General features: G+C 43.5%; 1 protein-coding gene across 2 annotated transcripts in view; it reads right to left on the bottom strand.

Annotated features, from left to right (window-relative positions):
• Nucleotides 1-16,914, bottom strand: part of TMEM178B (transmembrane protein 178B) — a 232,896-nt gene extending 215,982 nt beyond the window's left edge. For both annotated transcript variants that reach the window (XM_074582568.1, XM_074582557.1), the window contains exon 1: nucleotides 14,847-16,914. In XM_074582568.1, coding sequence (XP_074438669.1) covers nucleotides 14,847-15,228 — 382 coding nt within the window. In that variant the 5' untranslated portion in view covers nucleotides 15,229-16,914. The remainder of the gene's footprint in view (nucleotides 1-14,846) is intronic.
• Nucleotides 16,915-17,338: the final 424 nt, after the last annotated feature.

Below are 17,338 nucleotides of genomic sequence, written 5' to 3'. Positions count from 1 at the left end.
GAGCTACAAGCGTGCCTCAGTGTTACCTTCCTAAACCTTTAAATAGGACCGTAACAATCATGAATAAACAAAGTACTGTGTCTAACATAAAGCTCAAGCACAGCTGAAAGACCAGTGTATACAGCCATACATCAATTAGCAGATGAAAAAGCTACAAAGACAATATATCAGTAGAAAAATATCAAACAAACAGCACAGCAGACAATATGCCTTCTTAAATCCCTTGAAACCGGGTTGGCATCTATGATGGGTAAACTCTGGCTTTTATATGCTTCATGTGAAAACTTTCTCCTTATTCTTTACAGCAATATACTGAAATGTCAGAGGAGTCACTTCTCAGCTCCCAGGCCCTTAGAAACAAAGGAAAAATAATTGATATTAGCCTTTGAAAAGGAACAGCCTAACAGTAAAAGAAACTGTTAATGACTATAGAGAGGACTCCTGGCCTATTTCCTCCATCCACATCCAGTTTTTTACATGTGCCCTCCACTTTCTGCTTCAAGTATCTGTGCACCAGATGCCAAAACTGTGGTGTCAACTTTGAAGGTCATTGTCATCGCTGTGATGGATAGCAAAACTTTCTCAAATGAAAGCTTAAACTCAGGAGCACTGACCTGCCTTAAGGGGTAGGTTCTGTGATAAATGCTACGGCTATGAAATCGCACCATATAGGCAACCCAGTCTGCAGACTCTGATGGCCTTGGTTAATACACTGTCACATCGGCGGGGTCCAAGATGTGTGAGACGAGCTCAAGGACTCCCACCCGTTCACCAACCAGGCTCCACCAAATCTACCAGAAAGTTTCTGTGGCCTCTTCCAGCGCTATGCAGAATTATGTGCTCCTGCTCTGGAAGAGGGGCGCAGGTCAATTAGCACAGACTGAAACTCTGGAAAGAAAGTGTTGAAATGCATGGAGGAGTGCTTGTATTGGATCCTTAAATGTTAGGACAAAGGACCTACCAGTCCTACCTGGTAGAAATGGGGCAATTTGTGCCCTTTGAGAGCTGGACAGTTGGATCTCACTTCAAAACAAGGACGCTGAAGACAAGCACTGAAACATTATCTCAAGCAGCCTGAAAAGTCTTAGTCCTCAGAAGAGGTATTTGAATGCCTAACTCACGTGCCCAAGATGAATATTCAAATAACTTAATTTTCTAGATGACAGATACAATTGTACCATCTCACCACAACGATCAAGTGCAGGTCACCTCAAAATGCAGGTCCAAGACCTCCTAATATGCCATGAACTACATTCAAAGGGAGGAGAATCTTTAAAGAAGGCACGTCCTTCCAGTCATCCTAATGCCACCAGCCAAAAACTACACCCTGGCTGAAGTATGGCAACACTACCAAATGGACGCCACAACCCCTTGGTTTGAAGCAAGGCTGGCAGCAGGCAAAGCGGAACTTGGGCCTGAAGACTTGCCCAAGCCTCAGCACTGCGAGCAACTTTCTGCTAAGAGAAATCGTGCTTCTCTCACCTTCCTCTCTCTTTGTACTGAAAGACAAGCACAGGAAAAGAAGACTTTGGTGCTGAAGAGTTCATCTGCTCCTGCTGCTTCTTCTTCATTGGAAGCATTGACAATGCAATTAGTTGCTGTGTCACAGGCAGGGATGCTAACAGTAACTGATGAACAAGAGGGGGAAAGATGTGCGGTGGTGGTGTGGTGTGGCACGGAATGCAGGGACAGGGTTCCTAACTGCAGGGATAAGAGTGAAAGGCTGGGTGGAAGGCAGAAGCCATCCCCATAGTGCCATCGCTTATGCTGACATACACCTCTCCTCCTTCCAACCATTCAAGTAGTCTCTCCCTCCTTCCCTCAAAGGCACTTAAACAAGTTGCCCCACTTTGTCCCCTGAAATCTCCTGTTTAAAAACCTCTTCCCATGTTTGAAACAAGTCCCCATGCTTTCCCCAAGCAGAAGTTTCAAAATCCAGAGGCCAAGATGCTGCACAAGCCCCTTCTGCAGCCACTTCATTACTGGGGAACAGGACCTTATGGAGTGGTCAGTGTGAGACAGTGTTGTCATGCTCCTGTCCCCACAAAGATGATGTTACCTCTGGGAGCCTGTGGCTATCTCTCCCAGTTTCCCACTAGGATCAATGAATCACAAGGAATAGCATTTGAAAACTGGAGGCTCCTCAGGACACCAGGTAGAAAGGATTCCTCTTTTTGATATGAAAGATTATTTCATAGAAAAAGGACAGATGACTCAAGTCTACATAAATGAGCACAGAAAACCATGTATCTCTGCCTTTGTCACAAACCCTTAGCAGGGCATAGTGGCTTAGCATAGCATCCCGCTGCCACAGATATACAGCTCCTACAAAGCAGCTGTCTCGCAGTCACACAGTGCACAGGCAGAGGACCTCACGTCCAGCTGCTCCCATGTATGTGACGTGCTCACAGAAGCACCAACAACCTCCAGTCTCCCTCTCTTGATCCCTGCCACTGCCTTTTCCAGTTCACCCGGAGCAGAACGGAGGCTGCTTTTCCTACAGCTGTGGTCATTCCTCAAAAGTAGAAAACAAAAATGCCTTCTCTGATCCACCTTAGATACAACCCTCTTTCTCCAGGTGCTCAGGGGCAGAGCTGGGTAACGGTTTCTTCCAGGAATCTTCTTCCAGAAGACAGCTTTGGTACTTGGAGTCTCAGGCAAGGTACCCCGAACATCCGGACAGACAGAACATCCCAGCTCATCTTGCTTCATACTGATTGATGGAGCCCTACTTCCACCTTTTCTGGGAGCTGAATTATAGCCTAATAGGCTATGCCAGATGATGCTTTCCTGCCTTTACTGCTGTGGAGCCTTGCAGTTCCCTGTAAGACCTTTCCCCAAAATTCTTGAGAGAAATGTGGTCTGCTGCTGCACACACAGCAAAGCCCAGGAGTGGGTGCCTTTAGCCCTCATAAACTGGTGGATCCTGTAGCAAAACCCTTCCCGCTATAAGGAAACTCACCCAGCACCACCAGCCAAATGGCTGAACATTTTGTGAACTGAAATACACATCTCATAGTAATTTAAATATGTGCAAATAAGAGTTTAATTCCGTTGCTGCCAGCCATCCCAAATGTTTAAATATAGTATGGAAATTCTCTTTTATTTTATATAAACTATTTTAATGTAGAAGTTGAAGGCTCTGCGTTCTCCTGGCTTATGAATACAAATAGTTGAGAATTTAACAGGCCTTTGCTGTCATTACGCTAAGGCAATATGAAATGAAAGCAGATGAGGAAGCCAGGAAACAAAGATCCTATTAACTGCATTATCTAAAGGAAAGGTATGCAAAGTGTGCGTTAAGTGCACACTGTCCTCATCCCTAGTCCTTCCTGGATGTGTGGGGTGTCACAGGGAGGAAACAAAATGCCGCTCAGATCTAGGTGAAAGAGAGAAAGCAGCTGGGATGATGCAGCTGGATTTGTCTTAGGTCCCTTCCCTCTCACCAGACACCCATGGCTGGTATCAGGCAGCTCAGTGACAAACACTCCTTCCATCAGGTCCTGCTTGATACAGAGCTGAATATGCTCTTCCTTGGGGGAAAAAAAAAGAGGAATTAATAGTAATAATAAATTAATCCTTCACAGTCCTATGGCATGTTTCACAAGGACACAGCACTAGAAAGGACCGTATTAATTTTTCCTGCATAGCAGGCAAGTATATCATATAATCTCCTCTTCCTATATATATCCATCTTCACCCTTAAAACCTGTTAGAAGTGCTGTGCCCTCATCACTCTTTCCAGAGCCCCACTTCAGCACAGCTTCCAGCCTACATATATTCATGGCCCTCACACAAACAGTTTTCCCTGATAATGTTGTCCTTAGCTTATACACACCTTCCTTCTCTCCTGTGTCTAACTCCATTTCCTCTGGACAACAATTATATTTATAAAATAGATTTTCCATTTGTCTCCTCACACTTGTAACCCCACCCTGGACCTGCTTCAGCTTGAGTTCATCTTTCTCAGAGGCGGCTGACAAGAATAGCAAGGATTATAACAGAGAAGCCTTGATTAATACCTTGCCCACAACTTTAACATTTCCCTAGTTGAAATATCTGGCCAGCCCTGTTCTTCAATCACATCTGACTTTCTCCTGGTCGTGGCTCTGCCACTCTCTGCCTGCACTTGAAGATAGGTGCACCCTCATGAGCCCCTTTGTCCTTGTCCCCACTGAGGTGCACTCTGTGATCACATCCCGACTGCACGTAGGGTGAAATTCAGGTATGCACCTTTCCAACCTTGAAAGGGAACTTGCCGCAGTACCTGGACATGGAGGAAGCCATCTGAGCCCCAACCTTCCCACAGCTTGGATGTCTGGGGGACCAGATTTCCAGCGTGAAACACAGAGGGTATTTATTTGCCCAACAATGTAAACATGTCCTCCAGGACCAAACGTTCACATTGAAAAGAAATTTCACATCTTTCCTATCACCCAGTTCTCAACATTACCCAGTTCTTCATATATAATATTGCAGGCCGCCTTTCTCTTGGCAATGCCTCATCATTGTGGCAGCAGCAAATGTCTTAAGTTCACTGCTTTGTGCCCAGCTCAATGAGAGCTACCATCTCCCCTTACAGACAATATCATTAATGACATCATTATTAAATAAAGTTGGTCCCCTGCTTCAGGAACTCTACTGCTGACCTTCATCTTGATACACCCTCTCTCAGCACTTGTTGCCTTCCCTTGGCCAGGTCCTTAAACACACTGTGAATTGTGTACTAATTACCTTAATGTTGTAACAAACCATTTCCTTAGGGACGGAATATAAAATCCTTTACCAAAATCCCGATAACTTACGTTTAAGGCATTTCCTTGTGTCAAAACCCATTTAGCTTCCTAGTAAAATATACCAGGGTAGTTTGGCACACTTCAAAAAGAAAAACATACATTGAATGTTTATTTCATTTCCCCCCGTGCATTTAATTAATCTTTCCTTTAGAACTTACTTCAAACTCTGCTTGGTATTATTATGATCAAGCTAAAAGGTCCGCTGTGGCCCAGACAACTTTTTCTCTTTTCTTTAAATATAGATTTGCTACTTTTCATTCCTAATGTACCACCCTAATTAAGATAGATTTATTGAAAATCCTTTTTACTGGACTGGCAATGTCACATACCACGTAATTCAGAAGTCTGAGATGGAAATTATCCAACTTCCCAATTTGAGCCCATTAAGCTATTTGAGTTTTTCCATTTGCCCTGTTCCTGTTAGCTGGCTCCTTTGTCTCTCTGATCACTATAACATTCCTCCCTCTCTCTTTAACCATTATGGAATATCATATGAGCAGAACTGGGTAATCTTGAGGACTGGTGAATAGAAAAGGGATGAAATTTAACACAAAACACCAGCTCATGCAATTAGGGACTAACAATGAGAAATTTCTTTCCAACGTGAACGTTTGTCCTGAACGATGTTTGCATTGTTGGGCAACTGTCCTCTGTGTAAAACAGGGATAATTCCACTCTTCAGAAGTCCTTTATGGTTAAAGATCAAGAAGTACAGTATTCAGATACTATCTCAAGGGGAACCACCTAAGCAAATTATAGAAGAGAATCTGGGGTAGTGACCTCTCTGCCCCTTAAGCTTTATGTTTTAGTGTCTCCTCCATTCAGTCTACAACCCCGTTTGACACTGTCAGTCACCGAAAAGACAGAACTTCATACTGCACTCTCCCCCCATCCTCCTGTTCCACTGCTTGGACCATCCCCTGGCCTCTTTCTGCAACAACCATCAGCCACCACCTTCGTGCTAAACTTGCTTGGCCTTTCTCATTATCAGTATTAAGGACTTCTTGTGAGCTGTCAGTCCTTTATCACTGTCTTTATAATTTCTTTCCTTTCTCTGCATGCTGATGTTATCCATGCTCCACTCTTTCATTCATAGACCTTTTCCCCTGCATTTCCCTACCTGCTCCTGCCCTGCCATCCCAAATCCCAGCAGACCCATAGCAGTTGCACTCTGCTATGTCTCACACAGCAGAGCATCTCTGACCAGAATCCCACTGTCTGGCTGACTTTCTCCACTGTAAACGCATTGTTCCTCCATTCAGTTCTGCTCATTTCCTAGACTTACTACTCCAGCTCAGCTCAGTTAAATCTCAGATTCAGTCATAGTCACCTCTTTGCCACATTTGGCTTATTCTTCAGACCCTCCCACCTCCTCCAGCCCCCACTTAAGCCGTTACACAGGATTTTACCCAGTTCTTCCATGAGAAAAATGACAAACTATGATCTTCCTCTTCCAGTAGCTTTGCCTTCTGTTTCCTCTTCCCCTCCTACAACTCCTTCCTCATTCTTCTCCCACAGATGAAAAACGTCCTATGCAGCTCTCTTCCTTCATTGCTTCCATTTGTTGCCAAGCCAGTCTTACCCTATATCCTGACCTTCCTTATGGCTGTCCTTGTCCTCTCATTCTCTCTTCTCCTTGACCTCTCACGCCCCTCTGTCTCTTTACTCTCATAATGCAAGTACCATTCAAGCTCTTTTCTCTTAAAATACTCTCATCTTAAAACATTCTTTCATCTTAAAACATTTATTTTCCTCTCTAAATACTGTGTCTTTTTTTTCTCCTCCCTTTCATCATCAACCTCTCTGAATACGCCAGGTACAAATGCCACCTGGAGTCCCCCCTACCGGTTCAGTGCAGCTTCCTCTCCCTTGCAACTGCAGCTGCAAAATTCTTTACTTAACGTACTAGGCAAATTTCAGCACAGTGTGACTACTCTGTTCTCATCTGCTGCAGCATGTCAGCTACCTTCAGTAGTCTCCTGTGCTGTTTTAACCTGAAATAGTGTCTTTCTTCAGCTACCGTGACATTACTCACTTCTCTTGCACCACCTTTGAATCTGCTCCTTTTGCACGCCCTCCAGAAGACGTTTTTCTTCTCCCAGCTCTGACAGAAATTCATAGGGCTTTTCTCTTTCTGTATTTTACTCCTTGGTAATTTCCGTCACAAACATAGATCCCACTACCATCTCCATGCAGCAATCTGTGGATTCACTCCTCTCAAACAAACTTGTCTCCCTAGCTCCACACCCACAGTCTCTGATACTCCTTCATAGACATACATAGGGCTTACCATAACTAAAACAAAGTTCCTAATGTTCTTCTCCTGTCTTTACTATTTGCATCCTTCAGTGATTCCTCTCTTGCTCATCACAGCAAACACTATTACTTTCCTTGTTGTTCTGGTCAACAACTGGAGCAACACCTTCATCTCATGTCTCTCACTACATCCACAGAAGCCAGGGATTGTCTAAGGTTTGCATATTCTTTCTCCATCCAGGCGCTCATTATCTCATGCCTTTATTACTACAATATTTCTTTTTCTGACCTTTACAAATGTGATCCTGCCCTCCGTGTATCCATTCAGGATGCTGCTAGAAATATAATTTTCCTAACACATCACTCTGACCACGTCATTTCTCTTAGCAGCTCTAGACTGCTGTCCCAATATCTATCTCATTATTGTAATCTACTTGTCTTCATTAAGGAAATGTCAGCTTCCTCCTGCAGTCAACCAAAGAGGTCGATCCCCATCACCTACTTATTAATTTTTCAAGCTGACACGACCCATGATTCTTCTGGTGCTATCCCTCAATATTTGGAAGACCGTCTTGTAAACATCTGCACCTCTTATTCATTACCTTTCTTTACAACTCTTTTAGGAATCCCGCATTTCGTGGTGCTTACAGCAATGTGGTGAGCCTGTTGGTGTTTTAAAACCACTATCAGTCACGCTGAACATAATTACTTTGTCGTCACCTTGTACTCTCTCATAAGGCTGCATTACTCTCCAACATTTAAAGTGCAGCAACATGTCAAAAGGACAGGGACATTTTTCTGATCCATGATTTCTGATCCATGATTAAGGCTCATAAATCCTACGGTAGAACTCTAACTGATATTAATAATAATGAACGAAATCCCTATTATACTGCTACTGAGCTGAGGTACAAGGGATTAAGTCACTTGCCTCAGGTCATGAAGAAAGACTATGGCAGACCTTGGACTGAATTCTGGCTTTGTAAGCCCTGCCCTAACTGCAGCGCTACCTTTCTTCCATCTATTTTGGTAATTATCTACAAAGGATTATGATTTCAGCAGGCTCATCTGGGCAGTTCTGAATATTTATTTGTGGAAGAATTAGGCTTTATGAGAAAGAAAATGGGGAAATTTCCATTTTATAGTCTGATTTCTCTCCTGCAGAGAAAATATGTTAGTTTAGTTTATATTCTTTTCTTTTAAGTGGATTCTGGATTCCAGAATCCACATTCTTTATTTATTTATATCTTTAAAAACTAAGAAACACCATCTCATTTCTTTCTTTTGATCTTAAAGAGGTGAATACGTACTCAAGGGTTCCAGCAACATTTTGTTAGCAATGAGCCATTAAGTAACTTACAATATAAATGATTGTCATTATTTTTGCAGAACCTACAGAACATAAATTCTTCTTCCTCATTTACTGGCTCTGCAATAGTTAATGAACTCATTCTACTCTCGATGTTATTCTGAGTGCACAGAAAGACTTCTTCAATGAGAAAAAGCAATATTAATATGGATTTTTATTGCTGGAGATGACAAAATAGTTCAGATCATTTCACCTCTATTTAAGTGAAATAATCCTTCATATTTTTTACAGTAAACAGAACACATCTGCACTCATATTAAATCTTTCCTCCTCACTTTTAAAAAAGTTTTTCGGCCATAGGCAGAAAGGATAAAAATGCTGAGATTTCTCAAAAGGATTTGGATGCTCAATTAAATGAACAGGAATTAAACATGCAGTCCTGCAGGCAGCTCTGCAAATATCAGTTTCTCTTGCGAAGGGCATGATCCCGTCATTTTTACTCAGGCAAAATTTCCATTTGTCTTCAACGGCAATTTTGCTTGAAAGCCAACAGCTTGATTGAAATTTGCCCTTTAAAACAGCATGATTAAAACCAGTTGCAGCTCTGTTAAATTACATATATGTTCTTAGTATTTTTAGCAGATATATATTATCAAACTAATTATCTCAGATGTGTCAGAGGAACGTGTCAGATTCTCATTACTCGTGGTAAAGATACTCTTTAATGAACTGCTATTTAAGTTTAATGCAATTAAAATATTAAAATTGCTTATTTAAAATATGATGGGCCAAATCCTCCTGGAACTCACATGCGTGGAACACCAGTGATTTCATCATCGAATGACTGGAAAATCTCTGAACGAGAGGATGTCTTTGCTGTATCTTCGAAACATGCAGTTATTTGACTTCCAGTCTACATCGACAGATAATTATGGCATCGAAAACGGTGAAGGCTAAATACCTGGTTAGCCTAAGATTCAACTGAAAGCCTGTCTACTGCTTAAATTTCACTGGAGATCTCCAGCAGAACTCTGCTGTGACAGAAGGGAGCACAGACCTCGCATTGGCCTTTCTATCCAGGGACAATTTTAACCTCAAAGGAAATACTAAAGGCCTGAACTTGCTGCATCACCACGTTCAATAAAACATTACTATTGACTTCACTAGGATCAGAATTGAGACTTCAATAAAGTCCTTTTTATAATGGAGAACAGTTGGGATTTCAAACACATTTTAAACAAAGCATTTGGATTCTTTAATGTATGAAGGATACATGAAAAAAACGGCTGTCCTGGCAAAACCATAGCAAAAACCTGGCAAAACCATTGCATTTTAGAAGTAAAATCTACAGCAACGAAAGGTATTGCAAGTCCTTTTACGGGAATAAATCTTTTTACTCCTAGAGATAGCTGCAAATAGCCTCTCTTCAGGCTTTTCCAACTGTGTATAAATAATCCCTAGTGACGGCTGGAGTAGTCCTGTTAAGCCTTTCTTCCTCAGTTGTACTGTGCATCTGACAAACCAAAACAGAGAACGCTTTCATCCCAGAAATCTTGCATATTATTTGGGGCGGAGGTAGGCTGCACAGGAATTACTTGCCTTTTTTTTTTTCAATGGGCTAAGTATACTCGCAATAAAATGTTTTAAAAATAGGATTTACTATGACTTCCACAGATCTTGGGGGAAGAGGGAAGGTAAAAAGGGTATTGAAATAACAAGGTCATTGTGATTATTTTTTTTAAATACAATTGGATTCCAACAGCAGGCAGCAGAGACCCATCCAGACAGGTTTAACTGGCAGCCTTCCAAAAGCGAGATGAAAGGTCCTCCGAGTAGTAATTGTCTAAATGGAACAGTCTCTGGTTATTGTGCAACTTCTTCATCTACTTTATTGTACCTTTATAATTAAATGATGTAATTCCTTTTTTTCCCTTTCTTGCTTTCTTCCCGACTAGTGCAGGAAAGCATCTGAGCAACGCTGCCATAGGATGCAGACAGACTTTGTGGCTTCCAGTTTTTTTCAGGATCACTACAAGTCATACACAAGGAGTTGCGAGCAGGTGGTTGCCAAAGCAGGACAGAAACTCTGCCTTCTCCTGGCCATGAATGGACACTTACCTGCATTTCAAATCTCTGCTTAAGCATTTTAGTAGTGGAGGTGGTTAGTTCACTGGGATTTTTTGGTTGGGTGAGGGCATGCTGCTTTTGCTAGAAACTCAGTGGTAAACCGGCAAACAGTGGATCTAACAGGATACAGGGAACGCTACATTTAACAGGGTATTAAGCAGCGGGTCTAATTCGCTGAGGAGGCTGAACAGACACATGACAATCAGAAGAAGCTTAGAGTATTGTGCTGAACAAACCCAGAGCCAGCGTCTCCTGACTGTGCAAGGCTTTAGGGATCAGGCGTGAAACTCTGGTCCCAAGATGCTAAAAGACTTGATCAGATGCAAAAGCAGAATCAGAGGACCAGCTTTGCAAGCCTTCTTTTTGGCTGGTCCTTCTTTACAAGAGTGCCCTGACTCTACGTAGCCCATTCACAAGAAAAAAGATTATTCAGGCGAGTAAAAGTTAGCAAGACTGGGTATGTTCAACTCCAATAATTTCTTTATTGACTGTAATTTATGTTGTTTCTGGTTTTATTTTTTTTCATTCATTATGACAAAAAGAAAAAATTAATTGCCTAATTTTGATGCAGTTTTAGAATATTCTTCAGGTCTTTGGTCTCATGTCTGCCTGGCTCTCCCTGAGTATGCTAACTTGTGAAAATCTGTTTTAATTTATTGCCAATTTATCTAATTGTATTATTTTGAAATATGCACCTGGATTCTATAGGAATATAAAAAAAGGAATAGAAGAAATATAAATAGGTCCAACTAATTTATATATGTATTAGTGTCTATTATATCTATTCATGAGAAATCTGAAGTAACAGTTCTCCAGTTTTTCTATCAAAATCCAACAAAAAGGTTTTGATTTATTTGCCAGAAAGTAAAACTAATAAATACAGAATAGAAGCACAGAAGTGACCCAGCTTCTTTAGAAACAGACCTGTTTTTTAAAACCACTGTCATCAGACCACTGCCAAGTACCACAGGGCCTGATCCTGCCACAAGCCAATTGCTTACGGCTTGTATTAATTTCAGCAGAGTTCATAAGCAGAATAACTGGAGGGTATTTGCAAAGCTAGTTAGGCTCTTAATGACTATTTTTTGTTATCCTTTGACAGACAAACCTACCATTCTCAATACTGGAATTTTTGCCTAGGGAAAGATGTAGGATCTGTCTCAAAATAAATGGATCACTTAGATCCTGTCCAGCTGAAAAAAAAAAGGAAAAAATAAAGCACCAACCACCAACCCTTAATAGCATTTACATTCAATTACATATAGCATTACACGCAATATTTGGGGCCAGAACCTACATTAGTTTATCCAGCTCCGGAAGAGGTGTGTTAGATTAAATTAACAGCTGGCAGAGGAAGGAGAGTAAAAGGCCTATGTACCAATAACATCCTCTTTTATATGGTATTTGCCCTGGAGCTCTCATTTTATACAGAGAGAGATTTCGTCTGTGCAGGAATATGTCCCCAAATCAGGGTATTTAATTACTACAGGTAGAGAACTTCTGCAGCTCTTTACATCTGCACAGGGCATGCTTTGCCCAGGCACCCACCCCTGCAACCTCTAACTCCAGATGAGTGTCTGCCACGGAAGAAAAACTAGAAAAGCAAGGTGGTGCTGGCGGGATGAACCTAGAACACCTGCATGATTTTGAACTCATAGCTGTTCTCAACATCAGATAGCAATCGCAAACATACTTATGCCACTTTCATAATATAGCTGAGGATTGTAAAGAAACAAGTCTAGCAGCTGGCCTTTGGTGGGAACAGGGACACTAGTTGACTATCCATGTAAAGCTGGCTCCTTCTAATTCAGTGATTCCAGCATACAACGGTTTTTGATAGATGAGTATTTTACATTACTTTTTGGTAAGGGGAGAGTTAAATCCATTAGTTCTTTTTGATCTAACAAAACATAAAGTGGACAAGCAATCCTATAATATCTCCAGTTTTATCTCTGAGCAAGTCAAACACTTTATTTTATCAAATTGCCATTATACTTGCTTTTCTATGTTTTGATCTGGAGGTGCCAAAGGAACACACCTCTATAGCATTAGTGCTAACGTGTATGACTCTTCACCATGGCTGAGGGTTATAGTATAAGATGATCCTCACTCCAAAAAGACCATAAAATGAACTATAACATTGGTATTCAGTAATACAAGTCTCCCTCCTTTAACATTTCTCTCGATGTACAATGAAGTTTGTTAAATGTGTACCAAAAGCCTTTAAAGAAGGCAAGGATGACACACACTGATATTTGCACATACCTCCCTTATGTGCACAATTTGCACTTCTGACCTTGTGGCAGCGACTCTGCGAAGTGGCTATCTGGCCATCTGCAGACACATATGTCCAGGAATATGTGTGCTGGAACGCACGCTGTACCTGAGCCCGGGAATCCCTTGCTACCAGCTGAACACTGTATATTTAGAGTTAGTTCACCACACTCATTCACACACTCATACACACACACGGTCACACATAAATTACAGCCGGATCTTTCAAAGACTATCTTCTCCTGCATTTAACCACCTCAGCTTGAGTTGCCACATTTTCTCTACGGTTAACAATCAGCAGAGCTGCCCTTACACATAACCCAGTGCCAGACAATTTCAGCAGTTTCTGGCAGAAGAAACAGATGTTCCTGAGCCCAGGACAAGGCAGGCAGTGAAAGAGGGACGAGTCTCACTTATTTCAACATGAAAAAGCTCTCTAATAACTTAAACTCCATTTGCCAAAGGTGAGCTCTGGTGACATGTTTGTCCGCTGTCAAGGTTGAATTTCTTTGTTTATGCCCCAAGCACAGCAAGCACACGTGGCAGAGCAATCCAGCCATCCCCAGCCAGCCCAGCACATCCATGCCCTCACCCAGATGAAGAGGAATCCCTCCTTCAGCACTGAAGGCAGCAGCAGGGTGCTGGGATGCTGACAGGCTTTAGACATGTTGACATGTCCATTAAAAGTGGAACTGAAGCAACCAATTAATTTCATATAGGTCGTTAAACAGCAACTAGGCATTAAGGGTCACTAACAACACAGACAGGATCCCAACTAGTGATCAAGGTTCCCTGCTACACCACCTGTTTTTACTGTCTCAGTGCAAGGCTATACTGTGCTACTCACCTCTCCTGCTCACTTTGAAAACATCCAGAACAAAATGTATACATTGGCAAACACATGTGAGAGTATATCCCTCATGAATAATTAGCTTTAAGCAATAATTCTGTTTCCAATGTCTGAAGAGGGAATTAACGCAGGCTATCAAGGGAGTTTGGGACAGAGAACACACTTAGAAAACAAATATTTTTAAAGATTGCACGGTGTAAGAGACAATGATTTCACCGTGACGGAAATAAACCACTGGGGAATCATCTGAATGCAACAGAAGAACCATGGGAGGGAAATGTTATTTTGTTGTATGGAGTAACCATGCTGTGGATAGCAAAGATGCTGTCATCCTTTACTGAAACCCTCACCATCCTGCAAAAACATACATCTTTGGTAGACCAGATGTTTAGGCTGGGTTGTATGCATATCTCCCCTTCCTATACTTTGGATCAAAGAAAAATTCAAGGCAAACTGACCATCACCTTGAACCTTGTACCTTGGGGGGAAATAAAGAAGAAGGACCAAAAGACAAGAAAATACATAGCACAAAAATGCTACAGGCAAACAGATGCATCTGCACCCCAAGAGAAAATTATGCCTTTCTAACACTCTTAATAAATTCATGTAATGTTTTGTAGATATTGAAAATATTCCAAAACATAGCTCAGTGTAAACAGCAAGCTGGGCTTCCTCCTGCTCTTTAGCATTTCTCTTTGTTTACTCTCCATTTGAGGATAGAAAAAGCCTACATGTGAGCACTGCAAATGGTGTATTTCAGGACTGATGGTGTATTTGGTAGGGGAATGACGAAATACAGACATATGTAACCTCCAATAAAATAGTATGTACTTTGCTTGAGTCATCAGGGTCAAACAAAATTTAAAAAAAAAAAAACAGCAGCTGCTTTATTAATACTTTTTATTTGTATGTGGAAACTAATCTGATACCATGGTGATGGGCAGACTATATTAAGCTTCGAGAGACAGAGATATGAGAGACATTCTGGGGTGTGTCTGCTCTCACCCCCACTGCCTTTCTTGCTCCCAAACCCCACGCCTCAGTCGAGACCCCATGGGAAACTGCCCTGGCAGCACTTCAGGAAGCGATGCCCAGCCAGGCCAGTTCACCCATTGCAAGGAGAGGTACTTGGCTAGAGATGCCAGCTCCCATCTGTGAGCCCAAATGGCTCTGCTCAGCCTCTGCTCAGCTCAGGAGGGCCTGGCACATTTACATGGTAAAAAACAGCCCTTACCTTTGGCAATCAGCTCCTCCAGCTCTTGGTCAAATCCTTGTCGGTGGCATTTCCTCCAGAGCCCCATGTTGGTCGAGTTGTACTGTCTGTTGCACTCATCGACTGCGCTCATAGCAAAGATCTGCCTCCTGTTTCTTGCCAAGAGGAGTTTCCCTTCCCAGCGGTCCAACCTAGACCTGCTGGCCCTGAGAGGCAGGTTGTTGTTGGAATTATAAATGAAGCCAGGATCATTTCTCTTAGTGGTGATGCTCTTGCACCTCTCTCTGTGCTTCCTGGCATCAGTTTCGTACCAATGGTCAGAGCAGATTGCCACAGCCAGCATGCCCAGGGCACAGAGAGCTAAAGAGAGGCCAGCATACAACAGTAACCTTCCAGCAGCCATACCTCAGCTTCACAGAAACACCATGGACATCTTCACAACAGGCAAAGCCCTTGAGCGTGAGACCACGCAAAAAACCTCCGGAGCAGCTGCTAGGTGTCACTTGGCAGAGACTGCCTCAAACATCCCAACTCCCGTGGCTCACATCCACGCTGCAGAGGGATGCTGAGAGCGCTACAAAGTTCTGCCCTGGAGGCAGTCCTGGAGTCTCATCTGCCTCTGCTCCTCTGTGGAAGAGACCTGGCGAGGAGAAACACAGCCTTCCACCTCGAAGCCAGCAACCCACCTACTAAAGATGTCCTGCTCCCCTCCACCACGAGCACCGAGCGACAAGGGCTGATGGGTTATATCCCCCCTGAAGCTGAAAGCTACAGCTGTTTGATCAGTCCATTAATCTCTTTCAATCTGGCCAGCTCGGAAACCCAGAAGAGATGGCTTTCAGATCAGCAGGCTCACCACAGCATCATCACAGGACAGAAAAGTTCAACAGCTAGAGATCTCCCGCTTGCAAGCAGCCGGGTATCCGGGTTGCAGGAACGAGTGACTTGCCTTTTCTTTTGTCAGCGGCTCAGCGAGAGCATCATCGTCTGGACGGTCGGTCGTTTGCTTGGGTTTAAAGCGGGGTCGAAGGGGAGGGAGCAGGAGGGGGGAGCAATCTGTTGTTGCTGCTGCCGCTGCTGTTTTAAGTCGTGGCTAAAACACAACCTCCTCGGCTGGATCTGGAACCGCAGGCATGCACAGGTCTCTCTCTCGCTTAGCAGACTTCGCTGACAGTCACTGACATCTTGGCTTCGGAAACACCTCGGCTTCTCTCTGCCAGCCTTGCCATTCACTCGCCTGCTTTTGTCGTCTGCGCTGTCATCCAGGCAGCGTTAACGCCACGGCCCCTTCCCCGGAGCGCCCCGGCAGCGCTTCGGTTCTCCTCCCTCCCGGCGAGCGCGGCGCCGACCCTCCCCGCTCCCGGGCCGGGAGAGGCGGCGGGGGGACCTGCCGCGACCGCCCGCCTCCCGCTAGGCAGCACTGGAAGCAGTCCTCGGCCCCGGCATCGTGGGGTTTTTTTCCACCACCACCACCACCCCCTTTCCGCTGGTATATGAAAAAAGGCTTCCTTCGTCCCCGGCGCTGGGATGTGTTGTGCACAGTTTGCCTAACACGGCGGCACGTTAGCCATCTGCAAGATGAAGGCGGGCAGGCAGGGCTACGGCTGGCTGAAAGGATGCTAAGGAATGGGGAGGGGAGGGAGGTCGGGGGAAATCAAACCAAAACAAACCGGGGGGTGGGGATGAGGATGGGGGTGGGGGGGAGGTTACACACACCTTACGCGGGGAGAGGAAAGCAGCCCCTAACAGTTGTCAACAGCTTTCGGTCTGCACCATTTCTCTGCCATATGGGCCGATCTCCACGTCGGAGCTGAGATTTTTAGCTCAGCAGCTTCATACGAATCGTATCCCCAGCATCAGCAGTTATATATTCAGACATATTTTTCTTTCTCCTTAAATTTCCACTCCCTTTCTCTCTAATGGGAATAACTCACCCATTTTGTAGAGATCAAGTGCAACAGAAGGCGAGCTGGAGTCCCCAAGCTTTAGAAATCTCATTTCACCGTTTTTAACCCAAATAAGAGCAAATCCAATCTTCTGTACACCTGGGAATCTTTCCTTGTTCAAACACCGAGCCCTGCAGCCTTGGCTAAAGCCTACAGACAGAGAATACAGAGCGCTGAGCCAAAAGCCAGTGATGTCACCCATGCAACGTGAGACTCATTTCTTATTTCTCTAGCCTCCTTAAAGATAAACTGCACCACTTCCCAGGCAGGAAATGTCGAAGCCTTACTTTCTTAAGAGGGGAAAATGTAAAACCTGGATTTAACTGGATCCTCCTCAATCTTGGTCACAAGCCCTTACATTGTGTCAACCAAATCCAAGACAAGCAGAGCTGTTTCTTACTGCACCAAAAAAATCCCAACCTCCTATGTAACACAGAGCATGAGCTTGGAAAAAACCCTGGATTCAAGACCTGTGCGGTTCAGAAAACTGAGGCCTCCAGACTCTGAACTGCACTATTTAAAAAGGAAATAAGCACAGCCATTTCCCTTGCATCAAAAAGAAAGGGA

Source organism: Larus michahellis, chromosome 1 (genome assembly GCF_964199755.1).
Source record: "Larus michahellis chromosome 1, bLarMic1.1, whole genome shotgun sequence".
Classification (NCBI taxonomy): domain Eukaryota; kingdom Metazoa; phylum Chordata; class Aves; order Charadriiformes; family Laridae; genus Larus; species Larus michahellis.
The sequence above is the reverse complement of the archived record's forward strand: the minus strand, read 5'-3'. Positions and strand labels throughout refer to the sequence as shown.